An 18,222-nucleotide genomic window follows, 5' to 3' on the forward strand; every position below is an offset into this window, starting at 1 on the left:
AATGCTGGAAGATCAGAGAAGCAGAACAAGCCCAGTTACCTCACCTCACCAATTCCTCAGCTGATCCTGTTCCCTCAGACTGGAAGTCTCTGTGTCCTCATCCGAATGAATCACAGCTGAACTGCTGCTAGAAGCCTAAAAGCTTAACCAGCTCTAGTTCCTGGTCCTCACGCCTTATATACCTTTCCGCTTCCTGCCATCACTTCCTGGGATTAAAGGCGTGTGACACCATGCCTGGCTGTTTCCAGTGTGGCTTTGAACTCACAGAGATTCAGATGGATCTCTGCCTCCCAAATGATAGGATTAAAGGCATGTGTGCCACCATTTTCTGGCCTCTATATCTAGTGGCTATTCTGTTCTCTGACTCCAGATAAGTTTATTAGGGTGCGCAATATTTTGGGGAACTCAATACCACCACACACTACTATAACATATGCACACAAGAAATGGTGTGACTTGTATTTTGAAATTGTTGCCATGCTAGAGAGGAGAGAAAGTGACAGTGGTTGCCAATCAGGAAGCCAAATCAAGAGTGTGGTGATCTAGGGAGAGAGGTGGAGATTTGGGGCATGTTATACTGAGCAAGTTTCCGAGCAAGGTAGGATGGGAAAAGTGCGATGAAGATGATGTTTTCAAGTGGACAAAATGGATGGTTTGGCTATAGGATAGAGGAAAAGAAACGCCTTTCGGGTGGGCTGATGAGTTCAATTGGAGATGCTTGTTATTGTCTTGCATGACATGTCAGGTGGGCAATATGGATCTAGGAGAAGCCCTAGTTGGAGATTAACTTTGGGTGTCTATAGTAAACCAACTATCTATCTAAGCCATCTGAACAGATATGATCACTTCAGGAATGATTTTATGGAGAGGAGGAACCCTGCTACTCAATAGACAGGGCTTGGCACTTGTATATTTTAAATAAAATATTACTTGACTTCAAAATGGAAAACTGTGGTGAGCAGAGCTGTGTTGCTTCAGGTTGTGTGTGTATTTGTGGGTGTGAGGCCCTAGGATCCTGCAGGTGTAGCCTCCCCATCGCTTGCCACAGCCCTAAAAAGGTCCAGGTTTGTGTTAGACTTAGAAATTCTAATAAAAAAAAATACTAAGAGCAGAAGTCCTGTTCTGTGTCCTCTCTTCCTCTCATGGTTGACCGTTTCCTTCCTGATCCTAGCCAAGGCATCGGAAGGCTCAGGTTGAATTTCATGGTGGATAAACAAACTTAGAGATTTTTCTTGGTAAGATTCAATTAGAAAACCCACACAGATGGAATTATAGCCTACTAGAGCTGGAAGCTAACCCAGAGATGTTCTCTTGCAATCTCTCCTATCCTCTGAGAAGTAAGTGATGATGCCTGGAAGAGAAGGGAGCTTGCCCAGGGTAACCTGGAGAGGCAGCTGGGCTCTGCCCCTGCATTCTCTAGTTCAACATGTGGTGGAACAAACGTGATGCAAACCTTGAAGATTCTTTTGCAGAGGAGCTTAAAAGAACCAACTTGGTTAAGGGAAGTGAAGGGTATCGAAGAGAGTAAGTCATGTTAGGGCTTCTGAGGGTCTTCATGAAAGGATCTTCCAGTAATTAGAAATTTAACTTTCTTTCAATGGATGCTAGGATTACTTAGCCTAGAATCTCTGAGTGAGCCTTGGAGTCCTGAATATCTAGGCTCAAGATTCCTGGACTGGGATTAGGGAGATGCTTGGTCACTAAAACACTGCACAAGCCGGAGGACCTGAGTTCAGCTCCCCGGCACCCATGTAAAAGCTAGTCTTGGTCTGTAAGCCCAATGCTGGGGGCAGGGTAGAGGGAGGATCCCATATGTTTTCTTACTGGCCAGTCTAGTGGAATGGGTGAGCTGCAGACTCAGTGACAGACCCACAAAACATAAGGATCAGAATAGTAGAGGAGGCTATACACCATCAAACTCTGGCCTGCATGTGCAAGTGCGTGCACATGAATGTGAGCCTACACTAACACACACAGATGATAGACAGACAGATAGACGAACATAGAGAGTTTGATTCCTAGACTTCCTAGAAAGTATATTTGTATGGGCATGCACACCTTTTCTGTTTCTGGGCAGGGAGTAAGTATATACTAGATTATCAAATATACAACTAAATTCTTGTTGTTTATAAAAATTAACAAACCTGAAAAAAACCTTGTAGGTAAAAAAACAGCTAAATGGTCATTTTAGGCCATGGACTACTTTAATATAGCAGCTTAGTTACGTATTTTCACTAGCTAGTGTATTAAGGCAGATCATAGAAATAAACCATGTTTCTAGGAAGAACAAAGAAAAACAAGTAAATGGATTAATACAGAGTGAAGAGAAGTACCTGTATGTTTTCATACCAGATCAGTGGAACAGAATCTTTCTGTGGCACTCAGCAAAGTGTGCCTCATGCACCCAACCTCAGTGTGCTTGTAGCTCTTTGATTTAGTATGGGTTATTAAATCGTTCTACAAAATGCAAGTCCCAATCTATTGATAATCTATTGGAAGCAATACTTACTTGGCATTTTCTTCCTGTAGCAAATACCTTTATTTTTCCGTGTTACTTTCCTGCTTAACGTCTTACTTTCCTTGCAGGATCCTGTGGGCATTGACATCCGACACACTCATGCCCATTTCCTGTAATGGACAAACTTGATGCTAATGTGAGGTATGCTACCTTTCTGGATCTGTTGTACTGCTGACTGTGGGAGTTTGTGCTAGATGGCCTCTGCAAATCTGTTGTAGTGGAATTATAAAGCTAAAATGGATGTTCTTAGCTGTATGAACCACAAGTATGGTATACTGTTTGATTATTAGTGCTTCAATACTATGCTTAAATGATAAAAACCCAGCTGTTAATATTTCTAAGCTGTATGAACCAATAGACACCACTTAAAGATATATATTCATTTTTGCAATAAGAAAAACGATGCATTTGAATGGAAGTAATATGGCTGAAGGTAATTTGTCTGTATCTAAACTTCAGATGTAAAAGTAGCTTTGTCTGACATGTTTTAGTTTACCCACTTTCATTTTCCACCAGGGCATCAGATCATGGTTATCTGATACTAGTTGTTAGGATGCTGTATGGACTTATATTAACCTCAGTAGTTTGGCTGTTGCTGTTCTTGTAATTTTCTGTAAAGCTTGAGGATAGGATGTTCTTCCTAGAGGCTTGTTCTGATTTATTTGGCATTACCAAACAGTGCAAAGAAAGTTGTATTTAAGGAGGCTTAAGTGATCTGCTTCTGTAGCACTGAGGATTATCCACAGGTAACTGCAGATGGAAGGCATCCTAAAGTCACATGCATTGTGAAATTGCAGGAGCCATTTTTTTTCTTTCACATGAGCCTGATGGGAAAGATATAAATTAGGGGTCTGTCTTTTCTGGTTTGATGTGGTAGAAACTATGACCGCCGGCTTGACAGGAGCTCTGGCTTGGCCTGACTTGAGTGTGCTATCTGACAAAGTTGTGCTATCATCTCACCAGAAGATCCCTAAAGGGCAGAGTGCATCTCACAATACAACACAGCATCGCTGGCACCTGCTGGGTATTGGATAAAGAGCTGTTGATCACCTAGTCATCAGTGTACAATACAGATTTCAACAGCGTTGTGTTCCAGTCTACCTAGATAGAAAAGGACTATTTAGCAACAACATATCTTGTGCCCTCAGTAGAAGACAAGAAGACATGGTGTAGTCTGTTATTCACCCAATACTAAATAACTTAGTGTGGTTATAAGACTCCATGTAGATTTTTAAACCTATTGGCATGTGCTTTACTGCCCTCTCGAAGCTTGTGAGGTTATTTATACAGAGAAAACATAATGGGAGCCAGAGAACCTCAGTTTTTATTTGTTAACCAAAACCCAGAGTGAGCAATATTGATGATGCGACATTACAAAACAGCTTTCAGTTCTAAACCTTGGATCAAACAGGGTCAGTTGGTTAAAACGTACCACTGGGGGTGATAATTCAGACGTTATGATCCCTTCCATTGCTAGCTTTTAGACATTTATTTATAGCAGCATTAGCTTTGGATGGCAAAACATGATTCTATTAAGTGAACATTAGCTGTTCTCCTGGGATGCTGTGGAACAATGGTGTGGGATTCAAGATGATATCACACCCCAGAATGCTGTCTGTGGACTGTTCTCTCAGTCCATTTTCTAACCGGATCCTATCAACATATGTTCATCCTTACCCACTCCCTCTTTCTACCCACAAAATTAGTAACAGACAAATGTCATGGACTTTATATTCATTTCCTGCTCAGTAAAGCCTCTGAGTGTCCATAAAAAAAGGACATTTTGGCTCACATTTGCCAATTTGTGATGCATATATCATTAGTAATTTACAATGAACTTAGGTGGTATACCAATAACGTTTTTTATTACAGAGAGTAATATTATTTTGTCAATTATCAAGTAAAATAAATTTCCTTTTTATAGAAACATATTTAAATTTGAAAGTGAGTTTATATAAAGAAAAATTAAATCCAGAAATAATTATTAATAAATTAATATAAACAATCGTAATGGTTCAGTATAAATGATGATGTTCTAGAAAGTTCTAGGTATAGGTAGATAGAGTAAATTTTACCCATTTGAGAAAAGAGGCCAGAGGTTCTTCTTTTCAGTTGCTGTCTTCCCATGGAAAGTAAATACATAGTGAGGCGAGAGCTAAGGTTCTGGCTCAAGGCAGGGAATCTCTTATTTGCTCTGCAGACAGAGGAAAACCAATGAAGGGAGAGAGAAAATTAGAAGATAAAGAACATTTGGAGGGGAAGTGGCTGGGCTCAGATGGGAAGCAGCTTAGCAACGGATGGTTCTGCAGCTATAACAGACACTGAGATTCGTTATATGTATTAGTGACTATGTATACCCTCACTAATGTCACACGTATACACACACACACACACACACACACACACACACACACACACACCACAGTGGTATGTGTGTTGAAGTCTCACAGGACTCAGTCTTTCAACAACATTGACTTGCTGAAAATTGGGTGCTGAATGTTTGCATTGCTGGACATCCAAGATCATTCGTGAGTTATAATGTTGATTTGTATTGCTACATTTAATACATAAGTAATCCCAGGAGCTATATGTCATCATTACCAACTTCACAGTGTATGGCAATTAACAAACAAAGGTTATTTATGCTCAGGGTCATGAACTATTCTGTCTTCTTTTATCCTATAACTGTTCCGTAAATGACTATATTATATGGTGTGTGTGTGTGTGTGTGTGTGTGTGTGTGTGTGTGTGTGTGTGTAAGTTAAAGAGATAGCCAAGGTTACATTTCTGACTGAGTAAATATGTAAATATAGTTTGGAAGAAAGAGTGAATATTCAATAATGGAAGTCCAAAAGAAATGGAGTAGTGTGAGACTACAAACACCTTGGGGGAAATTTCAGAAATAGTTTTCGCTTTCATGGGCTACAGTAAGACTGAGGAACTCTAATCAACTTTCACAAAACATAAAGGAGCAGAGAACTCTTTGGTTGAATTTAGAGCTAAATATAATGTCTTACAGTTTGTCAAAACCATATCAACCATTCAGATTTTGTTCACTTATTTTCATCAAACTGAATTAGCTTCTATGGCTCGGCCCTTGCTATTATCTATCTTCCAGAGTTCTTGGCTAGCAGCAGCATCAGGAACTAACCCTGGCAAAGGTAATTTGGGACCAACTGTCATGAAGCATAATAAGTTAAGGCCAAAAATGTTTGTCCATTTTTAAACATGGACAAAGACTTGAGGAATGGTAAAGGCACCCTGATAGTGAGATATACAGTGAGCCCTGTTCTTCGTGCATTATAAAAAGAAGAAGAAGCACTAGCTCTTGCTTGTAGAGGCATGGACTTCAGTGCAAACATTTTCTCCCGAAGGCTCTCCAACACAGAGAGCAGAGATTGCAGAATGGCCCAGGTCATGATGGAACACCATAGTGAATTAGGACCTGGAAAGGGAGTTCTGACGAGTTCTTCCTTTGATAACGAGTGTCTCACAAGTTTTGCAGTCAGCTGACACCTTTTCTAAACAATTTGACATCACAGAATTCAAGGGGTTTTGGCTCCTGTGTTTCTTGTGGGGCTTAGAGTAGACAGTGGTATTCTTTAATGGGGAGGATTGGGGAAGAACAGTATCTCTAGTTTACAGCAGCTGCTCTTGCTGGATCTCCTTATTGTTAGCGAGAGAAACTCACCAGTTCTCCCTTCTCTGCAAGATGGGGAAAACATTCAATGCATCTCTAATTGCTCCTTGACTTCAGAGAGCCCAAACTCACTCTTTGTAGAACTGCATATGCTTCCACTGATACGTAGTTTTCCTTGGCTCAGGTGTGACTCCTGAAAGCAAGCCAGGTCTCCATTTTGTCTTCCTATTGCTTATTAGAGATCAAAGGTGTCTGCTTTCTATGACTTTGTTCTGTGAATGTTTAGATCCAGAAAGTACAGGGTTCCAGGAAGCATTGATTAGATGGAAGAAAGCTTTGGCGTGTCTTGAGATAAGGACCCCAGACCTTGAGTAAAAGCAGTCTTTATATTCTTTATATTTAGCTTCCTTGTATTGGTAGCTTCTTGCCACCATGGATTTACCTCCGTACCTGCTGGGATCTCTGAACTTCTCTCTTTGCTGCCCCAGCAGCCTCCGCAGCTTCTTCCTTCTTCAATAAGAGCATCCTCATCTGGGATTCTGTTTCTTCTCTTCAAAATGCTTCTGTGTTTTCTTATTAATGTTTCTTATTAGCAAGCAACAAAGCATCCTGTGCAGTTAGAAATCATAAATGGTGGAAATCTCCTTCTTTTGCTAGGCTCCAAAAAAGTGAAACACAGCCTGTAAAAGCAAGGATGCATAGGTGTGGGGCTCTCATGTGCATTTATTTTATCTCCCAACTTCTTTTAGTCTCTTGGGTTTCATTTGCTTTCTTGATGATGCACCTGCATCTTTGTAGGCTGATTTAAAGAAGGGAGAGAGAAAGAAAGACCAAAAGTTAAATATTTTAAAAACAAAACACACTGTCTTGATGTAAAAATAGTGTCTTGCTTTATATAACATATGACATTAATTAAAAACCATAACAAAGGTAAGTGGTTGGGTTGGGATTAATCCAGTTGCCATAAAGTCGTGCTTAGTTACAATTTGTTACTTCAAGACATTGCATTAGTTACCAGTGTGACCACAAGAATGTATTGAAATTATCCAATTTTACAAAAGAAAAAAGGGCAACAATTGTGTCAATAGAGAAGTTGATTTGGGGCTTGATTATTAGTATTGGTAACAATACATCTTAAGTTTTGACAAAAATCTGGTGATGAAGTTAGAATTTTTAATGCTAACTATTTCAAAGTCTTGAAATAATTCACAGATATAAATTGCCCTCCCCAGAGACTTAGCAATATGGAATCAATTTGGAAGTAGGGTTAATTTGTGTTTGTAACCTGGCAATTGTAGTTGGGAACAGGTGCAATGATAAGGCAGGGAGATGTTTTACAGGAAATCTTTCCTCTGTCTCTGCAATTGTGACATTCATTAGCATATAAGGAGAAAGTGAGTGGGTATGGTTTCAAAGGAGTTATTTTTATGTTGCTTTAGAGATGTAAATGGGAATAATAATCAACTTTACAGCCCAGCTAACAAGTGGTGAATTTTCCATTAATTCTTTTGATTAGATCAGGGGCACAGTAAATTTGAGCTGAAACTCACCCCATATTGAATATCTTTGTGCCTGATAGGGACCTAGGGAACCTCAAGCAATGCATGTCACAGGTTAGCAGCAGGGCAACAATGTGTGTGTGCACTTACTGGCTGTGGACTTCAGCAAGCACACCTCCACATGCAGAAGGCATTACATAGTTGTATAGTGCTTCTGCTATATCACCGGCAGAGCATAGCAGCAGCTGGAACCATATGGTTTATGCAAACAACTCACATATGAGTTCAGGATGCATGGCCCCAAATGGGTTTATTTAGTTTCTAAGCCTTCAGTTTAGGCATTTGAAAATGGGGCTTTGGTGAAAATTATACAAAGAACCTGTAAATTTCTTACATCTTGAACATGGAATACTTGGAATAAATGGTCTGAGTTTTGTCCAGGGTCATCATAGGCATCATGAAAAGCGGATATTTGTGATTCCTGGGACTGATTATTTATTGATTGCTTAAATTCACTTTCTACTTAACTGAATGACCTTCCTAATAATTTGATGACTTTTTTTAAATATTTGTCTACTCACTTTCTGGTATGGAAAGTAAGATTGCCAAAGAGGACAGATAATCTTCAATAGCGCAATAGTGACTGATTTATTTGGAATGAAAGCACTGGGCTTTGGTTCACTATCCAGCACCATTTCTGCTTTACTGTAAGGTATGCACGAACCTGGGCACAGTCTTGTCTGGGAATTAGAGGACCTAGAATTAAATCCCAGGTATTTTTGACTCCTGGTTTTATACTGTATTCAATATGGTCATCTCTCGTTGATATATAAGCAATATAATGGAAACTGATGTACATTTTCCAGGAAAACGGAGCTTTCGTTCCAGAACTTAATCACAAGTCTGTCTGGAAAAGTGGCAAGAGGATGTGAGCCAAGGGTCAGGAAGCTTCACTGTCCCCACCAGTGTGTGTGCTGTCCCCCAGTGCCATGGATCTTCTGCAGGTGTTATCACCCAGTGCCATGGATCTTCTGTATGTGTTATCTCCCAGTGCCATAGATCTAGAGGTGCTGCTGCTACACCAGTTCTTGCATATGAAACCATTTATTTTCTACAGAAAACATCATCTAATACAGGAGAAAAATAATTATTTTTGCATACCATCTTGTTTCCCATTTTTAACTTCCTGTTTAGAAAACAGAACCACCAACCAGCAGACGAGGAAGTCTTGACAAATACAGTTTTCAGTATCCAGCCCTCTCTGATTGAAATGAGGGCATGAACGACTGGCAAAGAACAGGCACGGCTGCTCATTGTGTGATCTTGGTCCTTCTGGTCCTTCCTCTGCAGAGTTTGAGGTTGACTAGGATGATATCAACATCATCACCTAACACTCAGTCTTTTGGACTGTAGGAAGTCTCTCTCCCAGCTTACTCTGTGACGTGTTGCAGGGAACTGGATTTTCACTAACAGGTGGTGCTTTTAAGTGTCTTGAATTTTGTCTTGCTTGCCAGCTGAATTCTTGTTGCCTCCTGTGGTTTGCGCCCCACCAAGGCACACTCTGACTGCAGCTGATGAACGGCCAGTTGCTTTTATGCCTGTAAGGGTGCACCTTGACTCTGACAGAACAGAAAATTACTTTGATTTTTTTTTAAATTTCAGATGTGTATACTGTATTTACTTCACTTCCTCCCTTCCCTCTCCTTCCTCTAGCCCCTCCCATATCTCCCCACTCCATCTCAAATTCATGACCTCTTTTTCTTTATCATTGTTTTATATACACATACATATATATGTACGTATACATATATACGTATGTGTGTGTGTGTGTGTGTGTGTGTGTGTGTGTGTGTGTATGTATAAATCAATATATCCTACTGAGTCCATTTAGTGTTCCTCATATGTATATATTTTTTAAGACTGACCACATGGTACCCAAGTAACCAAATAGAGGGCTTATCCCTCAGGAAGACCCATTTTCCTTCTCTCAGCAGTCATTAATTGCCTGTAGCTCTTCGTCTAGGAGTGGGGCCCTGTGAGATTTCCTCCACCCATGTTGGCATGTCAACTGGTGCCATTATTCAGGTCTTGATTAGGCAACCATGTTGTTGAGAGTTCATGGCTGCTGCTTTCCTGTCATATATGAAAGACACCGTCTCACAGCAGACATTCTGGTCTTCTTGGTCTTAAAATCCTTTCACCTCCTCTTCTGTGATGTTCCCTGAGCCTTAGGCATGGGGCTTGTGTTGTAGATAGGAAAAAAGTCTGCAGAACTGCAGAGCAGAACTCAGTCATTTAACCTGCAGAACTGGCTCCTGGCCTCTGGATGTCTTATTGTCCCTCCTTGGGTTCTTTGGAAGCATTGTTAGCTCTTGCCAGTCTTTAACTGAAATCTCATATTCCAGTAGTATGTTTGTAGATAGTTTCTCATGATCTTACATAAATCAATGGCTGCAAAGAGGGTAGAGGTAATGCCTAATTTTGCCTCCAAAATTTACAATATCTCAATTATCCTCACTTTCCACCCAGTAAAACTCACCTCTGTACTTAAAAGGATTAAAATACAGTCTGTATCAAAGGGTCATCTATATTACAGAAATGCTACGTCATTTTTTTTCTTTTTTCTTCATTGTAACACTGACATGTTGTGAGATTCAGGAAACATGTAACTTAAAGTATTGCACTGTGCCTCACAAATATCATTGTTCATGCTATTATACCTTTGTGCATAATAGGCATAGATGCCTATTTATAATAAGATAATAAAATGTTGTGAAAGAATAAAGAAAGGGAAATGTCAAGCTTGTTTAGCCATTGCATACTGTCCACATGTACCAAGCTGTCATGTGATATAATTAAAATGAATATTTAAACTTTACACACATGTGCATGCACACGTGCACACACAAACACACACATAAATATAAAGCATGTAACTGATGCTCAGAATTACTTGAATTATTAGATTTCTACTTATGTCTTACAGCTCCTTGCAGTTCCACAAAAGAACAACAAAGAAATAGAGAGGGTTTCAGAAAAGTGAGGGACTCTTCCTAATATCACAGTTCTCTCTTTCTCTCTCTCTCTCTCTCTCTCTCTCTCTCTCTCTCTCTCTCTCTCTCTCTCTCTTACACACACACAAACATATATATATATATATATATATATATATATATATATATATATATATATATATATATATTTACCGAAGACTAAGATACAAGTCTTTGCTTCCCAAACCACCGCTTATTTCAAATTACCTCCAACTAATCAAAGGCAAACTATCTCCTAATGTGTGTATAAATTTAGATTGAAATCTTATATAACCATAACTAAATCTGAAAAAAGGGTCCTAGACAATAACAGTAAAATATAAAACCATTTGTCATTGATGCTTTGAACATTTGATAAGAACAGATTGCCATGATTCAGTCATTCTGTGAAGCAGGTGACTTGTATAAACTCCCTTCTGAAAACACTGGAAGGTCTTTATTAATAGGGATTGCAGTATTACACAAGAAACAACCCGAGTCCTTTGGGATCTTCACTTTCACCAAAGTCCCATTTCTAAGATGCGCAAAGTCAGTATTTTCACTCCTGTTTGCTTGGTGATGAAAAAGTGTATGCTTGGATTTATAAAGTCACTGTGAATTTTTTCTTTGTGTGTGTGTATGTGTGTGTGTGTGTGTGTGTGTGTGTGTGTGTGTGTGTGTCCATGGCCATGTATGGAGGCCAGAGAACTGCTTGTAGGAGTTGTTTATTTCCTTCCACCATGTGGATTCCAGAGATTGATCTCAGCCTGACCTTTAGAGTGTCACAGTTGGCTCTGTTGAAGTTACATTGGGGGAAGGTCTACCATTTGAAATGTTTAGCAGGTATGTTTGGCTCCTGGGGTTTTACAAAGTGATTAAAACCCTCCACAGGAAGGCTGGGGGAACAGTTTTCCTGGGTAGCTATGTTTCCCTCTTGCTTTTGAAAGAAAGCATTTGAACTGTTTGTAGCTGAAGGTTTTCCTGTGCTCGTCCAGCATCAAGGACCCCACAGCCGCTTATAAAATAATCACTCAGAAACTTAAATTAGCTGGGTACCTTTACTCAGTTCTGCCTCACATCTTGCTTCCTCTGTGTCTGGCTGGTGACTCCTGACTCAGCCTTTCTGTTCCCAGAATTCTCCTCTCTCTTTGTTCCACCTATACTTTCTGCCTGGCTACTGACCAATCAGCACTTAATTTATTAACCAATCAGAGCAACACATTCACAGCATACAAAGCGATATCCACAGCAACTGTTCTTTTACCTAAGGCACTCCACAGCATGCAAATGGCCAGAGGGTCTGTGATCTGCCATGGGCTTTTCACTTTATCACTTAAATTTGGAAAAGTATAGTCAGAATTATCACTAAGCTTGCAGATCTATACTATGACATATGTGTTCACCTTGATATTTAGTTGTATTGCCATTTAACAAATGGGGTTTTGTTCAATTTAAGACTTATTTTTCAAGTAAGGAATTGGAACAGGTTTCTGAATAAATGCCTGGTGATTACCATTTTATCATCCAGCTAATGATGCTTAAGCCACATTCTACTTGCATTTCTAAAGAATGGGAGGCATAACCTTTCTTTTTCTCATTTGCCCACTCTACTGCTCCTTAGCTTACAATGGCTTTATCCATTTTAGTGCTTGTGAAAACCTTTATACAAAGTATTTATCTTTGATTGCTCAGTGCTATCATACTGTTGAGCACAATAGACACAGGTGCGTACTTATTATAAGCACTCTAAGCTCTCTCTCTATGGAAATTATGGCTCACATTTTCTAGTCTCTTTGTCTCAAGTGCCACACTTGCTCATTTATATAGTAACTTCCAGGAAAAGTGTGTAAAAAGATGTATAAAGTTATAGTGATTTTTATTGCACTTATTTGTGTGTGTGTGTGTGTGTGTGTGTGTGTGTGTGTGCAATGCATGTGTTCCAAGGCCACATGTGGAGGTCAGAGGACAACCTGGGGTTCTGCTTATGCACTGAACCATATTGCTAGCTATAAGTGAGGTTGCAGCAGAACCAACTAACTAGACCACCCATGGGTAGAAAGAAAGGTTTACTGAGCAACAAACTGCCAAGCCCCTGGACCCCAGTGACCTGATAGAGGGAAGTGCACAAAGGAGGGGAAACAAGCAGAGATTGTGTCAACAGAATGGCTTCTTTGAGTTGATGCAGGTTGTTTAGATTGATGTGGAACTAGGGAACTAGATGTCCTTGCCCGGGGTAGTTGACCTTTGGGGCAGATTAAGGGGGGTTTCTGGTGAACAGACACTATCTTAAGAGATCTGCTTTTCAACTTTTAGGCTTTTGGAGTCACCTGAGATGGAGAAACCAATGGTACATTTAGTTAAAAAAAAATCTAATGGAGAACTGGATGTATTGGCATGGGTCCCAGTAGTGAATGTTTTCAGTAAGATTCAGATCATACAAGCTATATGATGAATTGAGTGGAATAGAAATTAATTCCTAAAAGGACTGATGGTCTTTCTGGCGACTGGAAGACAAATGCTACTCTCTAGGTACTGAGGGCAATGAAACTGTCCTTTTATGGAGCCATTTCCTTCTGAGGTTTCAGAGCTCATTCCTGTTGTAACTTGTAAAGCCTATGGATGTTTTGTATAATTAGGGAGTATATAAACATTAGGATCCTGACCCTTCTGATAGCTGCTAGTCTCGTATGAACACTTATGGGAGCAAACCACCTACAGCAAGTCTATAGGTGATGTCAGAATTATGGAATATTCTTTGTTTCAACTTTCTATATTGTTTGATTGTGAGAATCAAATCTAGTTCTTTCCAGAGCAAATAATTTCTTCATGACTCGTGAAGACGATCTTGTTAAAAATGTACAAATGTTTGGAAAATAAATAGTGTAGTGTGTGATTCTGAGTTTTAGACAAGCCATGATAACTAAGAGCCTAAACAAACTTAATATTGAGTAGAGAGTGTCCCTATCTTGAAGGGAGTGTTTTGATGGCTTGCTCTGAGACCGAACTGAAATTTATCCTTGCAGTATTGACCGAAGTTTTACAAAACAATAATGTCACTCTAGGACTCTTGAGAACCAGGAAAAGTGTGGTTGATTTCTGTTGTAACTTTCAGCATGATGCTTTCTTATTTTTAGTCCATTTTATTTGATATTTTTGTTTGTTTGCTTGTTTTTGAGACAGGACTTAACACTGTAGCCCAGGCTAGCCTCAAAGTAGTAGCAGTCTTTCCGCTTCAGCCTCGTTCTGTGTTGATGTTGCAGAGGGGTTACACCACTTAGTTTGAGAAAGAGGAATGGAGGCTAGTCTGTTCTTGTTTGAAAGAGTTTATAGGCTGGACAATCAGCCTGAAGCCTTAGAAATGGCTTCTTATTTTAAGCACATAGGTGTGAGTAGAAGCAGAAAAAACTAAGGTTAATCCACTTCAGGAAAAACAACAACCTTTTAAGGCATTCATTTTGTGTGCACGTTTCCAGGGTAGACCGTTTGGTACTGGATAACCAATCTGTGTGCTCCTCCCTGGGGAAGATTATCTCTCCCTCTCCGTGTTCTTTAGTTCTGTAGTTCTTTGTCTGGGGTTGAAGCCTTGTGAGACCCTACACACAAACACACACACACACACACACACACACACACACACACACACACACACACACTACCATTCTTGTTTAGGTCATGTTTGGGCTGAAATATTGGTTAGACTCCAAGAGTGCAGGTTCTGGCATTTCTAGGAGACACAGAAATATCTCACAGCAAACTTCATGTTCTTGGGTTCTTACAATCTTTCTATCCCCTCTCTTGCAATTATTCTCAAGATTTAGAAATGTGTGCGCGCACACACACACACACACACACACACACACACACACACACACATGCACACTAACTGAAAAAGTGGCCATAAATTTGAAAAAGAGCAAGGTGAAGGTGAGAGGGTACCTGGAAGGGTTTGGAGGCAGGAAAGTGGAAAGGAAATGATATAACTATATTATTTCAAAAACAAAAACAAAAACAAAAACAAACCCAGAAGTATTTAGGAAAGAAAACCTTACTTTAATTATTGCAGGGACATTGATGATGCTAAGTAAGAACAGGGAAGTTAAAGGTTATTTAAAATACCTCATCTAGTCAAAAATTCCAAGCACTTAGTCATATTTTTAAAAAATCTGTAATTCATATTTGATTAATTTTGACATGCTTCTATCCAATTATGTTGAACTGATGAGATTTTACTCAGTGTGGGGGGGGGGAAGTAGTAACCTTTTTAGACAAGCTTAATTTAGCTGTGTTTTTTTTTTTCTCTCTCAAATTACATAACCTTAACTCTGCCACTCACTTTCTACTCTTTCTCTCTCTGCTGTTGTTATGCTTCATCATCTGGCTTCTGAAAAAAGTTCTGACGATGCTGACTGCATTTCTCTCTGTCCACAGTTCCTTTAGCAGGCTGATGACTGGCCATCTTTCTTGTAAGGCTAACCTCCTACTCAAACTCAATTGGCCACCAGCTGACTCCCCAGAGCTCTGCGACAGCTCCTGTTACTAGGTGTAATTGTCAGAGTTGTTTGTAATTATTTATTTAACATGTGAACTTCCTCTTCCTACTGGATTTCTTGTGTCCAGTGGTAATCACATTGCCCGGCATCATGTATCCAGCAGTAAGCACTCTGCCTGGCATAGTAGAATGTTGGAGGAACTTAACTAAGTTTAGAAGACTTTTATTTCACCTCTCAACTTTTTAGGCAATGTCATATTATCAAAAGCCCCATGAGAGAAAAATTTGTGCCCAAGGACTGTTAATGACAATGACCACCACACACACACACACACACACACACACACACACACACATCCATGCAGAATCTCAATGGCAACCATAGATTTTTGAAGCTAGAGAGGTGGAAAGGTGAACAGAATATGAGTTCTCTGGCTGAAAGTGACATGTCTCTCCTGGAGAGTTATCTACTGGCATGGGCTCTCTAGTGACAAGGTCACCATGCCCTTTGTTTTTAGCCACTTGTGGGATTGATTCCTTTGCCTGGGCTGGCACCTTACCCCTACTTCTGCCATGACTAACAGGACCCGGGTCATGGTAGGTCATTATCTGTGCTAATCTTTTATAAGTGTTGTCTTGTGTATTCTGTATGACAGCTTTATGAAGAGAGATGCTCTTACTTATTTGCATGTTATGGAGCCATATAAAATTACTAGGTCTGAATACAGAGCTCAGGCCTCTAAATACTGTGCTACAACATCACCACTATTGTAATTATTATACAACATTCCACCGAGCATTATTCCACCAAGCCCTGAAACCACTAAGACTCATTTTTCTTCAACCATTGCTACTACTACTATAACTATTTTTCGTACTAAGCCTTGTTCTCTGCTCTCATGACTGTGAGTTGCTAAATCTTTCTCTGTTCTTGGTATTCTGCTAAGTAAGACTTTCATGGACAGTATTTTGTTTCCCTGGGCTAGCAATGCAAAGAGCCCACTTTGAGAAAGAAAGCTTATGACATACAGACTGACAACATGGATGCAATGTGGTGTGGTTAAAGGGAAGGCTTCTATTGCAGATACGAGAGAGAGAGAGAACAGCCAGAGGCATCAGAGGAGTCCAGAGCAGAGAGAGAAATGAATAGACTGAACACAGCCAGCAGACTGGATCTGGCCATGAGTAGCGAGAGCAGAGCCAAGAGATAGAGAGAAGGACTAACATGGAGAGAGGAAGCAGAGAGAAAAGGGAGGCGGGAAACAGAGGGAGGAAGACAAAAGAAGTGATCACAGCCAAAAGTAGCAGGGTTATAGGGAAAATAAGTAGCTGTGGGAGGGAAGCTCATGAGCTAGAAGAGGTCAAGGTAGGGAAGGAGGTGAGAAGAACAACTGTGGACTTTGAAGTGTATAAGAGTTATGTGTGGTACTGAGGGAGCCTGGAGGTCAGCATGCACGTTAGTATACTAATAGGCACCACGGATAGCCCTATGTCCCTACCCATTTTTGAAATTTGGGGAAATAGAGTTTCCTTTGGACCCATCACGTCTCAGATAGGAAAGGCAGTGGCCTCTGTGACTCAAGATGTACTGAGGAGACTAGCTCCTTAAAGAGCTTGTTTCTCTTTGACTGATTCATATTCCAGAAATTCTCCCTCATTTTTAATCAGAAGTTACAGGTCTCAAACCTGGAACAAATGGCTAACTGCAGTGCTTATTAACATATCAAGTGTGATGATGCCACAAGCTTCCTTCAGTCTCTACCTATTAGAGGATCTTCCTGACTGGCATACACCACTCCCTATCCTGAACTCTCCAGCCCAGGGACTAGGCTTCCCTTCCCCCAGCTTCTCTTCCCTGTATAATCCAGACATTTTGGCTACATGGTCCTATTTGGCCTTTTGGTCTCTTGGCCTAGGCCACCCTTCTTGGTTGGTGTCTCCTCTCTTGCTCTGCCTCATGCTCTCTCCTCACATGGCCTGATTCAGTCTGGCCACACACACTCTGGACTCTCCCTGGTGTCTCAGTCTCTGTAATTTCCTTTCTGTAATTTGCCTTTTATCTTATCTGCAATAAACCCTCTCCTCTATTATATCTAGGGGCAGTCATATCCTCTCTTCCTTCCTGCCTTCCTTCCTCCCTCCCTCCCTTCCTCCCTCCCTCCCTCCCTCCCCCTCCCTCCCTCCCTCCCTCCTCCTCCTCCTTCTTCTTCTCTCTCTCTCTCTCTCTCTCTCTCTCTCTCTCTCTCTCTTTCTTCTTTCTTTCATTTGAGTTCATTAGTTGCTATTCCTTCTGTGTTCTTTTGGTGTCTTCAGAGACACCTGCAATCAGCCAGGGATGTAGAATCAGAACAGGAATACCCTTAAGAGGCCAATTCCACCCTATGTTTTAAAACTCCCACTGCAGTGTCCTTCAAAGTAGCTATCCTGCTCAGGATTGAGAATCCCAGTTTGTTTGTTTGTTTTTAAATCGTTTTAGCATGCCCAGATAATTGGTTGAATTGGATTTAATAATCAAGTCAATGCAGATTAATAGACATCTTAGTGAAGCAAAGCTACAGTAATGAGATTGTGTCCAGTTATGCCATGTCATACTGGCCATGCTTTATTTTTGTAGACCAAGATCCCTGATTCTTTTACCCTTCTGTTCCTTTTCTGTGATGTTCTTAAACATCCCAGGTTTAGTCTGGGCATGGTGGTGCACACCCTTGATCCCAGTACTCAGGAGGCAGAGGCAGGCAGGTCTCTGTAAAACCAAGGCCAGCCTGGTTTGCGTAGTGAGTTCCAGGCCAGCAGGGGCAACACAGCGAGACCCTGTCTCAAAAACAGCAACAACAAAAAGCACCTTAGGTTTGGTTGGTCCTGCTGCTGCTGTCCCTGTCTCTTCTCACAGAGTGGGCACTGTCTGTCCCTGCACAAGCGTCAGTCACTAGTTTTCCATAGGGCCTGGCTGGGTTGAAGACAAATTCAAGTGTTGTCAGGATGGCTCAACAGGATGGAAGTGTTTGCTGTGCAACTGATGACCCAAGTTCAGTTCCCCGCACCTG

General features: G+C 40.6%; 1 protein-coding gene across 3 annotated transcripts in view; it reads left to right on the forward strand.

The window, feature by feature from the left end:
- Positions 1-18,222, forward strand: part of Htr4 (5-hydroxytryptamine receptor 4) — a 204,423-nt gene that overhangs the window by 17,953 nt on the left and 168,248 nt on the right. For all 3 annotated transcript variants that reach the window (XM_036204236.1, XM_036204233.1, XM_036204234.1), the window contains exon 2: positions 2,587-2,659. In XM_036204236.1, the coding sequence (XP_036060129.1) occupies positions 2,634-2,659 (26 nt within the window). In that variant the 5' untranslated portion in view covers positions 2,587-2,633. The remainder of the gene's footprint in view (positions 1-2,586; positions 2,660-18,222) is intronic.

This window comes from Onychomys torridus, chromosome 13, assembly GCF_903995425.1.
Source record: "Onychomys torridus chromosome 13, mOncTor1.1, whole genome shotgun sequence".
Classification (NCBI taxonomy): domain Eukaryota; kingdom Metazoa; phylum Chordata; class Mammalia; order Rodentia; family Cricetidae; genus Onychomys; species Onychomys torridus.